The sequence below is a fragment of the Calidris pugnax genome, unplaced genomic scaffold (assembly GCF_001431845.1).
Source record: "Calidris pugnax isolate Ruff unplaced genomic scaffold, ASM143184v1 scaffold63, whole genome shotgun sequence".
In the NCBI taxonomy this organism is placed as follows: domain Eukaryota; kingdom Metazoa; phylum Chordata; class Aves; order Charadriiformes; family Scolopacidae; genus Calidris; species Calidris pugnax.
In genome coordinates, this window is record NW_015090852.1 from 7,145,068 (window position 1) to 7,161,222 (window position 16,155).

The 16,155-nt window shown below is 37.0% G+C and overlaps 1 protein-coding gene across 1 annotated transcript in view; it reads right to left on the reverse strand.

Annotated features, from left to right (window-relative positions):
- The window catches only part of DENND1B (DENN/MADD domain containing 1B), a 168,599-nt gene that overhangs the window by 106,253 nt on the left and 46,191 nt on the right, over positions 1 to 16,155 (reverse strand). The window contains exon 4 of the mRNA XM_014943347.1: positions 536 to 585. Within this exon, the coding sequence (XP_014798833.1) occupies positions 536 to 585 (50 nt within the window). The remainder of the gene's footprint in view (positions 1 to 535; positions 586 to 16,155) is intronic.

Here is a 16,155-nt window from a genome sequence, read left to right on the forward strand (position 1 = left end):
AATTTAAATGACTGGTAGCATTACATGGACACTAGACTGTAACTGATACCAGAAAGGTAAGGACTAATTAGTTATAAATAATGGTCCTGATTCTTCTCTGACAAAAATCAATTTACTTACTTCCATGCAATTAAAGTCTTAATTTCTTTGAACTCAACATGTTTTCAGTACTGTTTGGCGAGCTTTTATATCCTGGTGCATTTTTTATGATGCTTGCCATTTGAAGGAAACTATATTATATCCTTATATTAACGCAGATGGTGTTTACAATTATAATGGACAAAACTGGGAGCCAGAACATAGCTCTATCTTGAAAGAGACATCCCTAAAATTCTGTAAAGGTTGCATTTTGCAAGGTAATTTCCTATTGGTGATTTCATACTTACTTGAACACAAAAGGACACGTACTTCTCATCTGCAGGTGCAAGTTTAGGGAGTACAATACGTTTTCCTGTTCTTTAAATGTTTCCTTGAAATTATGCTAAATATAATTTCTAGTAAATATTTTTAAATAAGCAATAACTGTAACACATACCTTTCAATGTCAAAAGGAAAGCAGAACTTTGGAACGCTATTCAGCACTTCCTGTAAATACAAGTAAAAGAAATATAGTTAGGATTTTGAAAAGACTTTTATCTGTATTTGCTAGCAAGCACGCTTGTTTTTAAAAAATAGCAAAAAGTACTCATAACAAATAATAAATTCAAGGAATATATGGTCGCAAAAAATACAGCACACGTTCCTGGACTGAAATAATTGATTATTAAAAAGGAATTAAGTTTGTGCTTTGGCAGATTGCAAAGACAATGCCATAGAAGCCCCAGGAGGGAAAGGCCTGGCCTGAAGGGTATTAACACCCTTCACATCCCCGCTGGGATTCCCTTCAACAAGGCCATATGGATTTTACAAGAAGCACCACACCATATGGGTAAGCCACGTCTGCTGCTACTTGTACCACAGACTAGCCACAGGGACTTCTGACAGATCCTGGCTCAAAAATACAAATGTTGTTTCAATTAAAATGCAGGCAGAGAAAAGGGAATGAAGTTGGCAGCAGAATGAATTACAGAGAGGTATAACAACTCTATACATGTTCCACAGTCAAATGCTGAAAATGATGGAAATCGTTTGCTGGTCCAAAGGAGAAATTTATATGATTAACCCTTTGGGTTTCACAAGCAAGCCTCACTATTAATAAAGAGAAGGGGCGGGGGGGGGCGGAAATCTACTGGATCTACTTTCGTACCGTAATATGAATGGATAATGTCACTCTTTCTTTCAGAATTTTATTTAAGAAGCTGTTTAGTGGCAAATAAAATGTGTTAATTAAAATATAAAAATGCTCTCAAACTAGTCAACATTTTTCTTTATTAAAAAAAAAGTTAATTATCACATCAGCTAGCAACCAATATTAAACAATGATCTTGCAAGATTCCAGAAAAAAAGTCTTTATTTCCTCGCTCCCAACTAGGAAAACAAACCCTCTGTGAAATGCTTCAGCTAAGAAGAGACAGCTGACGTCAACACAGTTGGTCAACAAAGCTACAGAATTCGCTTTCTGCAGGAGACCAGCAGAGACAGACATACTGCTATATATATGTTGTCCCACAAGGTGTGGTTTTTTTTCAGAAAAATGCATATTGATTGCAAATTTCCAGAGCTGCACTTTGGGGTTTAAGAACTTGATCTAAGATGTTAGGACTCTCCAGGCTGAACTCTGTTTACTGCATATTGAACAGTCAACTCCCATTAGGGGAAATTATGTATTTAAATTCCTATACACCACAATGACTATTTACTTCAAACATTTGCATGGCTCAGTGGATAGTGTAAAACACGAAGAACCCATGCAAGTTAATCAGCAAGGGACAAATAGTTCAGGAAAAAGATGCCTCTCAATACAATGAGCACGTTAGTTGCAACATTTTAAAGGTATATGATGCGCCCCAGTAAATCACCATACAGTAGAAAGTGAAAAAGTCAATTTTTCTAGAATTTCTAAGTCACATAAGAGAGTTCAAGAAATCTTTGGAACTTTTACTTTGTCAGCACAGATAAAGGAGAATATGAAAGCCCGATACTGTGCTTTGAGAAAGGTTATTAACTCTGAACAATAGTAGTACATATAATATTCTCCAAAAGAAATTGCTCCAGCACCATCCTGACTGCTGGGAGTGGCCACTATGGAAGTGTGAGGAGCAAAATACAAACAAAGCAGGTAAACATTTTACTTTTTGTAGGCAGGACACAAACATACATGATGCTGTTAGTAGTAACAGTAAATGCTAACAAAAGAAACAAAGCACAACAGGCTAATCAAAACTTTTAACTCAGAAATTTGCTAAACATTTCCAAATAGCCTCTTACTTCAGGCTCATAAAGCTTGTTTTTCACGTTCCAAAGAAATAGTATTTTACACTCTATTTAAATTGTCTTTCCAAACCTGCACCTATTCTCACACTATAGGAAGTCATTTTCTCCTTACTACTGAGGATTTTAATTGCTGCCTGGTGAGCATAGCACTGGCTCAGAATTGGGTATGGAAATGTATTCATTTATGTTCCCCATTGTATTCTTTCAGAATAAATTATCACACAAGAAAAAGAAAACAAAAACAAAAAAACAGAGGTATTAGCTCAATATTTTGACTAAACAACCTGAAAATTATGGGTTTGTTTTGCAGCGTTTTCCAGTCTGAGCTGCAGGACAGCGTTTCCCCCAGCTCTGCCCCGGCCCCCCCAGCCAGGACACGTGCGCACAACTTCTGCAGAGCAGCCTCCGCTCGCTTCCCAACTGGCAGGAGCATCCCTCAGGGGACAAGTCTTTAAACCTCCGCACTCTTTAAAATTCAACCAGCCAGCAGGTCTATAGACTGGTGTATAAACAGTATAGACAAAAAAAAAAAAAAAAAAAAAAAACAACTTGGAAAAACTTTTAGGGGACGACATTTAATCACAACTCTGGGATCTGGGACATTGGACATGTCCAAGGAAACTTGCCTGGATTTCTCCTGGCTGTGCTGAAAAGACAAATGCCTTAAAACCGCCCAACAAAACAACATTACAGGACACACTATGTGTCCTTTGGGGATTCAAAATCCACCTCTGCTTTTCCCAGTCCATCTTCCTTTTTTTTTTCTCCCCTACATTTTGCTTTCACCTTCAGAGATGAGTTTAGTTCATTTTCTTTTCCCCCTAGAAATAGCCATTAATGGGAGTTTTCTAACCAGGCACCAGCTCTTCGTTACCAGTGGGCTAAATATCGACTCCAATCAACAGACTTAATATAACAGCTCTTCTGTCGTAGTATTTGTGTGTGGTCCCCATGAACTGTTTACTATCCAAAAAGGTTAAAAAAAAACAAAAAAAAAAAAAAAAAAAAAAATCCTCTCTCAGCTTATGTCAGTGACAAAGCAGCTCAGCAGTTGACTGCTGCTCCCCTGACAGCGTAAGATGGGTTTACACAGATCAATAGATGGAAGTCCTACCTAGCTTCCAGGGCTCAGTTTTCTCCCTTAATTACAGGTGCTATTCAGATTTTTAAAATGGAAGAAAACAAGATGCCCCCAAGATGCTCCTAGACAAATTTAAAATGCAAATGACATTATATACACATTCACACACACAGTCACTATTCACGTACAACTACAGTCGATACTTTCAGTAACCCCTTTATGAAATAAAATTTCAGCTCTGTTTCCTGATGGGTCATCATTTTCAAGTATCTGTAACTCAGCTAGGACTTCCTCTGGAAGCATACACATTCTCAGAAAAAGAATTAAGCATTTATTGTGTTTTATTTTCACAGCTTCGCAAAAATATGTGTTTATTTCTCAAGAAAAAAGGTTGTACAAGTCTTCAGAAACTAAAATAACCTCGATTCACATGTCCCATGATTATTTCCTCCTCTGGTTCTCACAGTATCAATGCCTTCAGAAATGGTCACTGTGTCATAAAGGAAAGAAATTGTATACAGGGGGAAAGGCTAATGATGTTGTTAAAAAAAAAACATGCAGAAGATTATTTGCTTTCAAACACTAAATAAACATCTACAGTTGCATACACAATAAAGTTAAATTGCTAATTTAAACTATCTCATTCTTTATACCAGCTCCAAGAGAAAGAAGAAAATCATAAAATTAATATCGTGTGAACTACAGCACGTTGCTTCTCTCACAAAAAGCTTAAATGAAAATGGAAATGGTATTTAAGAAAATATTTCCTTTATGCCTATAATACAGCAGCAGAAACTTGCACTCTTACAGGCTGATGGTCCAATGGTTTAATTAATTCACTTTCATCAATTGCGCAACACAATTCCAGCCTGGCCTGATCTTGCTCACTGGCTCTACACTGAGATGATATTACAGAAGCTTAAAAAGAAAGAATTTTTTAGTGTTCCTTGCTATTTCGATACTCATACAGATAATTCTGTGCATCATCATTTTATAAAGCAATGTAAAAGCTGGTAGAAGATGCTTCTGAACTCATACACACCGGTTTTCTGGAGAAAAGCTCATGATAACTCACAGTCTTGCCCTTCAGTGAAATTACTCATTAGTCATTTTGGTTAGATTCAAAATATAAACCATATTCTTTACTAACTAGAAAATATATTTATTTTTTTTTTATAATATCACAGTCAGTTGACACAAGCATATTAACTCTTCATGGCTATTCAGTACACACTGTAGGGCACAGTGATTTGGGAGGATACTTGTTTCTTTTTCCACTTGAAGAAGACACAATGGGATCTCACTACAGCTGGAAGAAAGTACAGGAGTTGCTTCTACAGGAAAATTGCACTAGATTTCATATATATAATACAGAATCAGCTACCCATCTCTACCCATGTATGAGTGGGTTGGTTTTTTTCACTTGAACTTACACACTTCAACCAGTTACCTTTTTCTATGTAGATGAGGCCTAATGAACTGATAGAAATTAAGTTCATCACTTGATATTTTATACTAATGAAATAATTAAGCATTGAAACTTAACCTGATTAATTTCTGAGTTTAGAAGGATGGGGAAACTATTCACCCTAGCATATTTTTTTTTATTAAAACGTACTTTTCAGTTTGCATTTAAGTGAGGAGGGAAAAGAGTCTGTTGGGTTTTTTTTGAAGTGCATCCCTGAGAAAGGACTGAAAATCCTCCCTGATAGGAATATTTTAAGGTATCCAGAAAGCTGAACCGCTTCATAAATAGTGGCTTAGGCACAGGTTTTTAAAAACAGTTACACTGCTACCTTCTAACTATGTCTGTGTCTATCTGCAGCATAAGGCTATTCCTCAGGCAAGCAGGCGGGTTCTCCCCCAGGTCCATTCTACATATGGAAAGAGCATCTCAGAAGAAGAAAGGGAACAGCCTTACATTGAGACACAGTCATGTCATCTCCATCCCATGATACCTAAGGAACAAATAGCCTAAATAAAATACATAATGCCCAAATTAGAGTTATTATGTAATCCAGACCAGGTTGCCGAAATCAATATAAACTAGCGCTCAAATAACTATCCTCATATCTATTGCGCTTTGAGGCAAAAAGCAGCCAAAGAAATAACAATTATCGAGCACAAACAAATGGTCATCCACTTAGTTACAAAATACTTCTGCATTTTCTCCCTCCACTATCCTTACTTCTTCAACTGTTTTCTTTCTCAGTAACAGTATTTTTCTAGCTTTTGTCTTTCTCTTATTTCTCTAATTTTGTGAAATCCTTTTCCTCTGCCCCTTTTCACTGTAAGGGGAAATTCTTTTTTTTTTGAGTCTTTTATCTTTGTCATATCTACTTTAATAAACAGTCTCCTCTTTTTCTCCTTGTTGACAAAAGCTACTTGCTATTCTATTTTAGTATTTCATCTAATTGTCCTCCAAAACTCTTATTTTTTTTTCTTGCAAGAACTTCCTCTCCCCATTAACCTCTCTTCGAATTTCTTCTGAAACACCTGACTGCAGGTCTCTCTTTTGCTTCTTCTTACCAGTATTCTCCACTCAAGTCTCCAGCTCCAGCTCTGATGTCCTCTCTTCTTCACTCTTAACCCAATTTGCTTTCTGAACTTTCCTTGAAGGAGACTATTTCACCATTCCTTACTAGAGTTTTCAGTCACCTTGTGCCAGTCTAAACACACAAACAAGAGATTTACTTGAGATTTAACACTGTCATGACAGGTATTTCTGACTCAAACCAGTGACTGCAGTGGAAATATTTAAATTCTTAAACACAGATTTAGGTTCATTGTTAAATCAAAGCCAGCTGCTTAGCATCTTGCAGCATTGAGCCCTTCATCATCATGGCTCAATGAAGGTGAAATTCTAACACTGCCACATAAAACAGCTGATGAAAAGACAAGCTCTGTCCTCGCCACTGACTGCTCCTTGTCCTTCCTCTGAAGATGCGCACATCCACAGCAGGGACCTGGGCGAAGCCAGCAGCAGTAGCTAAATTCCAAAGACTTAGCCCTTACCTCTGCTAAAAATCTCATCAGAAAATTGTATCTACAATGAAGAAAGATCCAAATGGTTTGGATAATAAAAATTTTAATCTTGTATTACATTCAAGGAAATCCAAAAGTCTAAATTATGGAAGTAATTATCAGACCTTATAACTATTTTAACCTCTATGTGCCTCTCTCCAAAGTGCATCCATCATTCAGTGATTATCTAGTAGTTCTATAAGGTGAAAAAAAAAATTAGCTGCTTTCTGAACACTTAAAGAAAAGAATAATACAGAAATTAAATGCAAATGGTTTAGAGGTGGAGATGCAAAGCTCTTAAGAAATAAGTAAATAAATACGTACTTTAAAGGTTCCAGAACTTCATTGTTTCAAGAATGAACCACTAAATTACATGGTGCTTTTTTTTTCTTTTTTAAAAAAAACCTTTTTTAAAAAGTACAAGATGTCCAGTTAAAAATATTTTAGCTATCATTTCCATATTTGTTAAATAAAGTGTACATATAATATATGTATAATATAAAGTATAAATAATATGTATAACATAAAGAGTTCAAGGCTACTTGTGTAGAAGAGACTGGAAAGCAGAAGTATACAACCATGTGACTCTAACAAGTTCTCTGCAACACAAGCAACACCTTTCTTCAGCTTTTATGAATCATTTCAAACAGAAAAGTTTTTTTAGACTTAGCCATGAGTCTCACTTTGTACCCTGGAAAGAAACACAATCAGTAGTTAATTTTCTGCAGTTTTGCCTTTGGACATTCCAAATTTTCCTCTAGGTCTAAAGGCAAATTATGAAGAATTCTCTGAAATTTTTTTGCAGGAATGTTAATATTTAATAGCAATTACTAATTGGCTTGCTAGTCATGTTTATGGGGTAGTTCCACAAAAGTTACAGGCACATAGCATCATTTCATCTGCAGTATAACACCACAGGATGAATGCAGTCATGATGTGAAATGGTGGGGGGAACACAACTGCATGACACAGGAGTTTCGGTGCTGCATGGGTGGCAAAACATAAACCCATAGATCTACCCGTTGCAATACTTCTATGCCCAAAAGATAAAAAAAAAAAAAAAAAAAAAAAAATGACTGCATGGGTGGCAAAACATAAACCCATAGATCTACCCGTTGCAATACTTCTATGCCCAAAAAAAAAAAAAAAAAAAAAAAAAAAAAAATGTGCAATCACTGCTCCCTCAAAATAGACCTCCTCTTTCCATCCCACAGCTTTCAGAGTAAGTCGTGGTTAGTGTTGTGTTTTCCAATGCCTAATTCTACCCCAATTCAGCTGGCACATAAACTTCATACATCCCTGACAAACACATACGGAGGAAGGTGATTTTGTACCACGTAGCAGAAGCTGCCACTAATGGATTTAAGAAAGATTAAAACTCCACTAAGCTGAGCTACGTGTATATTCCTACAATTGTAGATTGCTTTGACCCACAGAACACAAATTCTACTCCGCTTCTGAGAACAATTTTTAATCCTCATTTAGTTGGCTCAGACATAAACAACAGTTGGAGAGACCCTACAGCCTGACTGACATTCAGAAGAATCAGGTTGCTCATAACTCTTATACAGGAAGCCTTTTAGAAGACAACTCGCTCTCTAAAAAGTGTCTTGTTTTCACCTTTCTTAAGCTTATTCCGAGCAATATTTGCTGTCTGAAATCAATGAGGAGCTGAATACCTGCAAGTGAGAAGATTCTTTACAGAATTCCAATCAGAGTTAATTTCTCTTGCTTGTGCTCTCTATCTCTTCTCCACTTGGGCATCTCTCAGTTAAATGCCTCAGGAAGGAAGGAAGGTTGGTTCACTACCTGGCTCCTGCCAGACAGACAGCTGAAGAGTTCTAGTAGCTTCATCTAGCTGCCCTGTGCTCTGCAGAGCTATAAGGGCACAGTTAAGTCATGGAAACAGACGACGTAGCAGGACAGAAGAAGTTTGACAACAAAGTAAAAAGATTTCAAGATAGTAGAGAAGTAGAATCACTTAAACAAGTAGCTATGATAGAGGTGGCAGTGTAGACCTGAAGGTCAGCTGTATCTGCTACTGAACATATAGATGGTTGTTGCAACATCACTTAGAACTAACAGCATGTTAAATACACACAAAAATTAATGGAAGAAAATTAATGACTGGAACAGTGATATGAGCAGGGTGCAGTGCACTGTGACTGGAAGCACACTACAGGACACTCCTGCCCTGCAGAGAAGACTAAGGCTGCATCCCAGGCAGCACGCATAAGGCTTTCCTGCTTTTAGAGCATCTTTCAAAGGCACCTTACAAGGAGAAAAGAACAAATGTATTCACTAACCTGCAGTACTTTAAAAGGCATTGTTAATCTCACTATCCTGCAATATTGAAGAATAAGGCTTCCTAAACAACCACATAATAAGTTCAAAAATTCAGAGATTTTTATTGTTTTAAAAAGTTGGAGTCTATTTGTCTAATTGTTCCTGAATCTCATCATGTAATCAGTTAAAAATAAAGCATGTTTCAGCCACAGTTGTGTCCAGCATAGCATAAAGGGACCCAAAGTTCACTTTAAAACAACAAGCTCAGCTACAAATAGCAGAATAGTTAAAACAATATTAAGTTCAGCACAGGTTCAATTATCTACCTAAAAAAAACTCCCTCAACTTTCCTGGATCTCATAATAAAAACACAAAAATTGACAATGCTCTTATTCCCAAAGAAAGTTCCCATTAGAATAAGTGTTGATTGACATGTTACCATCTACCCCTATTAGTGGCAAGTTGTAGAAAACCAAGAGAAATAATACTTTGTCAAACAGCTAGCTCTAGCAAGCCTATAATATTCTTATCCCATGCATTAATAAAGTTTCCCTTTATTTCCCTGGCTCATGTCAGGGAGACCTTTATTCCCTAGGCAATATCAGAAAGCTGGGAAAAACAGGAAATACGCTCTTCTGTCTCCACTCTTGGGATTACTATGTGGGCAATATTTAACTTTTAAGGTAGCATTTATTATCCTTAAGAAAGTTTATTACATTTTGTACCAAAAAAAAGACAGTAGAGTGTGACACACTATTTTCTATCATCATGCAGGAGGGAAAAAGTGAGTTTTCATTAATATACAATTTCAATAACAGCATCTCTAACATTATCTGGAAACTCAACAGAGAAATTGTCTTAAACCAGAGGTTAGATAAACGTCAGTTTCAAAATCCAAATATGTAAGTCTTTGGAGGCAGCTCAAAATCCATGTGTCATCCTGCATAGCTAAGAGTGCAGCAATATTTTTTTCACTCAAGATGTCTTAAGATTTCCCACCGCTTTACACCACCAGTTAAGATGTCTCTGGCAGCAGCACTGACAATCGACTGCATGTCCTGTTCAGATGCTGTTTCTCCAATAATGAAAAAATAACCACCATACAATAAAGTGCATATTAAAATTGGATTGTATTTATTTATTTTATCTGTTAGTTTTTCATTCCACCTTGGAATACCCTGACAGTTCAGGACAGAAATGAGCCTATTTGCACCATACCCAACTCTACCTATTCAATATATTGCTTTAAAGTGAAGTTTGCGGTCTCAGAAATGTCTGTAAAACAGCATCAAGGAATATCAACATTAGACGCTCAGGTCAAAAAGCTTCTATTTGCAAGATTTTCTCCTTGATCATCAGGGAAAGAAATTTTTTAAAGGAAAATTAACCTTAAAAGTATAGTACATATAATAAATAGCTGCATTTCCATAAAAATAAAGTATACTGAAAAAGTTATATGTATACTTTTCACTAATATATACATTAATGTAATATTGCTAATATATATGCATATATATGTATTATGTATATAATAAATATACATATTTAACTAATATTCACAATATATACATTCCACTAACAAAAGAAACAACCCCCCCCAAAAAAAAAAAAATCAAAAAAAACCCCTTGCAACTAGATGAAAGGTCAAAGAAAGAAAAGGAGAAGATAATTTTTCACACAAAAGGAGCTAAATGGATTTACTTTATAAATTAGATAATGGTTTCTATGTGTACATGGCACCATGCTGTCTTTTCAATACACATGTTCAGAGGTTGCCATACTTTTGGATGTACAACCAGCAAACGTTTTTGACAACTACTGGCATCATCGGTAAAAGTCTGGATTTTCCATAAAACATGTTTTTGCAGGCTGATAGGTAAAAAACAAATGAGAAACTCCACCTTGCTTGAAATACCATGTTACATTTTCTGACTCTCAGTTTTCTAACCGTTACACTTGCACCCAGGCATATTTCAGAAGCAGAAGCAAGCAACAAACATCACGACTACAACAGTCAAATTGGGAACCGCAGCCTGAGTGCGACATGAAATTGCTCCTTTTTCTGAACTAAATCTTAAGTATAAATAACAAGTACTGCATTAGTTATCTAGAAGTCCTGAAATGGAGAGTGTCTGTAAATAGCAGGGTGTCCTTCCTTGCCTAGAAAGATTCTACTGAACGATTGGTCTGCCCAGTACTGATGTACACAGAAATGTCAGCACCAGATCCACAGAGTGCTGATACGCAAGACTTGGCCTGCTCAAGATGGGGAGTGAAACCGTGTCGTGTAATTCCAGAATCAGAACTTTCCACTGATTTTTACACAAAATGACTGTACAGCATATGCCATGATGAAATCCTGATTTTGATGGCAACTCAGAAACTTTAAAGTAGTTAATAAATGAAATATCACATAAGTTAATGAGCAACTTCGGTGCTCTGCCAAGAGAAAATATCTATAGTAGGGAGCAATTTGTGCAGATAAATAAGGGGAGACAGTCCAAAATCTAAACCCTTGACTGGACTTGTCCAGCTCTAAACGTGCAGTCCTGTGGTGGAGCGTTCTGGCTTGCCTGGCTCTATCAATTGTAGGGGAAGTTGGGGAACCACATTACATTTTAAAGGGTAGTGAAACCGATTACGTGTGTGGGCTGAGCTTCTTGAGCTAGAAGAATCTATAGCCAAAAGAAAAGGAACTGAGAAAGGAAGTCAGCTTCTAAGGAGTCTGCTAGGATTATTGTTTCATATTTACAATTATTTTTGATATTTTAATATAGGAAACTCTAATAAAGGAAATTCTGTGGTTTACAGGCAGCACAGGTCAAATTCTAACACTTACCACAACTCAGCTCAACAAGAATCACCCATAGTAATAGTTTTTTAGTACAAAATTCAGGTGTTATCGACAGTGGTGAAAAATGGAAGCGAGATGAAGCAATTTCAAGACTGAAGAGGGACAGGGAAGAAGCAAACAAGCATAATTTTAAAGTGCTAACTTATCTTTTGTTTTACCAGATGCAGACAGATGACTATCACAAAAAATAAAACTCAGCAGACATACAATTAGATGTACTTTTTCCCAAGGAGATACACAATGTACGTTCACTTCACCTATGGCTGAGCCCGTCCAGACCTTCTGGCTCCCTGCTACAGTATTGTTGCTAGAGATTACTCTGCAAGGATTTCAAGCTGGTGTTTCTGCACGTGGGCACCCGTCAGCTACTTCAGCACAAAGTCAATCAGCTCAGCTTAGACCGCCGATATAGCATAAGCCAACTTTGAACAGCTAAGAGGAGGGGGAGGCAACTTCCACCATCACGCCAGGCAGCACAAGCAGCTAAAGCCAGGAAGATTTTCAGCTGTTTCACTTTGATCCAGAAGAATGAAACTACTCCTGCTCAGGGAAGGCACTCACAAATCTAACCCAAGTATTCACCACACTTATTGAAAATTAATAAAAAACCTGTTCCTGCAGCAGGATTTCTCTATACACTGAAAGATGTCTTCCCTCTTCCTGACTTTAGTCTAAAAATCAAGAACTGATGTGCTGAGTCTGCACTGGCCCAGTATGTTTTCTCTAATAGCTGCCGTTAGTGCCTAGTGAAAGACAAAGGACAGAGATAAATATGCACTGTAATCTCAGAGACAGGTTATTTCTCAGATGTGGATCTTTTGTTACTGATTCTGCTTTTATTAATGACTGCAGACAGAAACTGACTCACACAAAACCCAGAAACTCCCTAACCTCTGCTTAGGGAAGAAGCAAATAGAATCTAACAGCCAAGTAGTTCACAATGCCTTGAAAACTCACACAGAAGTAACAAGTAGCAGAAATAATTATATTCTGATGGATTAACGTATTTCCCTTTGTGATCTCCTCCCTGTAGCTGCTTCACTTTTCCAAGATCACCGTGCAAGATCCCAAACCATGTAGTCTGGACCACTCCAGCTGCAGCCCACTAATCACCCTTGCCTTGCTCTTGATGCCAGCAAAGTCCTCTGCTGCTCCAGTTCCTGAGCTCAGCCCCATCAAGTCTCATTCTTTGTCACCAGAGCACCCTTGTTCCTTGATTTCATCATACTTGGATTATGACATTTAATCCCAGACCATTTCCTAACATAAGTAATATGTAAAATAAAGTTATTTCACTTAACAAAATATGAACAAATTATTTGAAGTGACACTTCAAATACCTGTATCAGTAACAGTGAACCAATGTGCCTCAAATGCTCTCCCAATTCTGTAGAAAATCATCATCAAGAACAGCAGCACAAGAGCCAAGAAAGAAACACAGGGTTCAGGAGTATTACATCCACTACCAAACATCTAGAGAGGCTGAGCTAGTTAGGATATTCCTCAAAGAGCAGCAGTAAGCTCAAGATGCAAGAGCAATGCTGAAAGTAAAACAGAGGCAATATATCAAAAACTAAAGTGGATGAGGGTACTAATCAAGTAGATGAGAAAGTATAAGGTGCCATGGAATAAGAAATTAGGTGACATTAGACTGGAATATTCTGAGGGCAGTTGAGGTCAATCAACAACGACATCACACATGACAATTTGGCAGTCTTTCTGGAAGATGTTCCAAATGATTGTCATCACTGTTTCAGCCATCAGTTAATTTTTTCTTCTTTGGTTTGGCACATCGCTGAAGGCTGTAGGAATACGCCAAATCACTAACAGTTATTTTCGATAGGCTGATACAGAATAGCTGAAGGATAGTCAAATATTAACACTGTACTTATTTGAGCAAACAGAGAAAAGAACATTTCTACAAAATGTAGTCCCCCAATATCACAGCTGTATGATTAAAAAAAATGGCTAACATATGCATACAGTCTATTAAAATGCACATAATTTATTTGACTCAAAATGAAAACATATCTAACAAGTAATTCCATTCATCTGGCCCTTTTTCACCCAGCCTTAAGATATACAAATGCGTGCCTTTTCACCAGAACACAGCAGCTGGGAATGAAAAGGAAAGCATTCAAATGATCATTTTCACATCATATTCCATCGTCTTTTCACCAGCTTCTCCCCAGTCTTTCTTTGAGTCCCATTCTGTTACAAGAGAGCTGCTTTTTAGATCAATTCATATTTCCATAATCCACAATGCTGTTTCTCCTCTCCTCCCCAGGGTGGACTAACCCCTGCATCCAGAACTATGGCTTACAACTGTCATTAAGACCTATAACAATAACAAGATAACAAAAGAGCTGGTAGAGATGAGGCTAGTCAGTACCATATGCTGATCAAGTTCAACATTTTTAACTTAAAAGCTCTATAAAACAAAACTGCCATAACCCTGAAAACAAGCATATTTGATGTTGCCACCTGTCTTCAAAATTCCCAAGTTTTTAGTATTGGGCTTTTATGATTTTTAAAGATAAAGGTCTCATGTTTATTCTGTCTCTGCTGGGATGAATTACATAAAAAAAAAAAAAAAAAAAAAGAATGCATCTTGGAATATTTACATCTCAAATGATGTAAAAGACTCAGCGATCCTGGGTGTTCCAGCACATCTAGGTGGGCAGTCATTTCACAGAATATTTATCAGGACCGGACAGATCTTTTTTGTTCACCCAGTGCAGTCAGCAACTATAAATACACCTCAGTGCTTTTCTGCTGAACGTGTATCAGCTGTGATTTGCATAGACAGAAAGCATTGCTGCCTTACACACACAGTGCTCTTCAACAAAAATAATATCTATTTCAAACACAAAGTGTCAGGAACCTATCTTAACCTGATAAAGCTTACTTGCAACGCACAAAGTTGCCATCATCGCAGCCGGGTTAATTGCTTTCTGCAAATTTACAGAGATTCAAGTTCCAAAATACCCTTAAACTAAAAAATGTGTAACATTTAGACAAAAATACTTTTGAAAATTAGTACCAATGTACCCAAATGCTAATCAAACTTTTTAATACACAAGCAACAAAATCCGCACACCCTTTTTAAGATTTACTGATAAAAACAAAAGCACCAAAGCAATCACCTATCTAGTTCGCATAAACATCTGAAACATGTATTTAAAGCCTCATCAGAATAAAAGAACAAAGCCATCAAATGCAGAAAGCCAGTGAGATGTATCCCCTAACAGCACACGCCTGCAGCCTTGTAGACTGTAAAGAGTCTCATACCTTCTGGGTTCCTGCTGCTCTCCTAGGAGAAGACAGAGGAACACAAAATGGTCATAACTGGCTTCCACACATTATTTTGACCCAGGAAACAGACTTTAACTTGCTTTTTGAGCTGCCTTTTTTTTTTTTTTAAGAAAATTTGTGCTATTATTTAAATCTTTTTTAAAAAGAATATAATCTCTTTCATATTGACCTCATTTATATAATTGCTGCTGTGATCCATGCAATTAAATATCCCATCCTGCAAGAAACTGAGCACTTTGACTCCAGTGAGACATTCATTTAAGCCAGGCTTAACTTTCAATAGTTAATACATACATTGAAAGTAAAGTGTGTGATAACTGCTTTGCTGAGGGAAAGCTAATGTGTTAGTTCTTCATGGGATTTACTGCTATTTACAAACATGCATGTGTATCTATATATTTTTATATATACGAATATTTTCACATGAATGATAGATTTACACATACAATATCAGGCTTTAGTAGTTGGGTCAATAGAGGATAAGGAGTAAGGCTTGTGGTTCCCAATTCAGTGGTGACATTTGCATAACGCGATACATTAAAAATAAAAACCAGACGTTATGATACAAAATATGAGATAATAACAAAGAGTGTTAGTAACTTCATAGAAACCAGCACAGATTCCTTTACCAGTTACTTATCTGCAGGGTTTGGGAAAAGTCTGACATGAAAAAGCAGATGTAGTCTGCTTCCTTAGAAAGCAGAGAGCAAGAGAAGATAGGATAAAATCGGCAACGCAACCAACAACCTAATGCAGAGTCCCAATTCTTTCTTAACCCACATCTTCAGTCAACAGCCACCTGTCGTATTTCATATTAGTAAAGTGGATTCTGGTAAGATCAGGTAAGATCATCTCCTGGCATATTAGCTACTTGTATCATTTTTTGGGTGAGATGTTTTTCACCAGCAGAGAAGTGGCAGACTAAAGAAAGAAATTTTGTGATTACAAGGGAGAAGAATAAGAACTATTCAATGAATCAGTTTTTCTACACACAATGTACTCGGGGACCTATTGCAGATGAAAATCACTTTGAGCCAGTAAGCAGTCAGATCAAAAAGCAACTGAATTCTTACACAGCTGAAAATAGTATCCAAAATAGTTGTAATTACTAACTTGATAAGAAATGTTAGACTTCACATGCTTCAAAGGTTAAGATGGCACAGAAAGCAGCACCGCCTCTGGCAGAGCCACTAACACCTGCTGGTGCTACCGGCACCGCGCT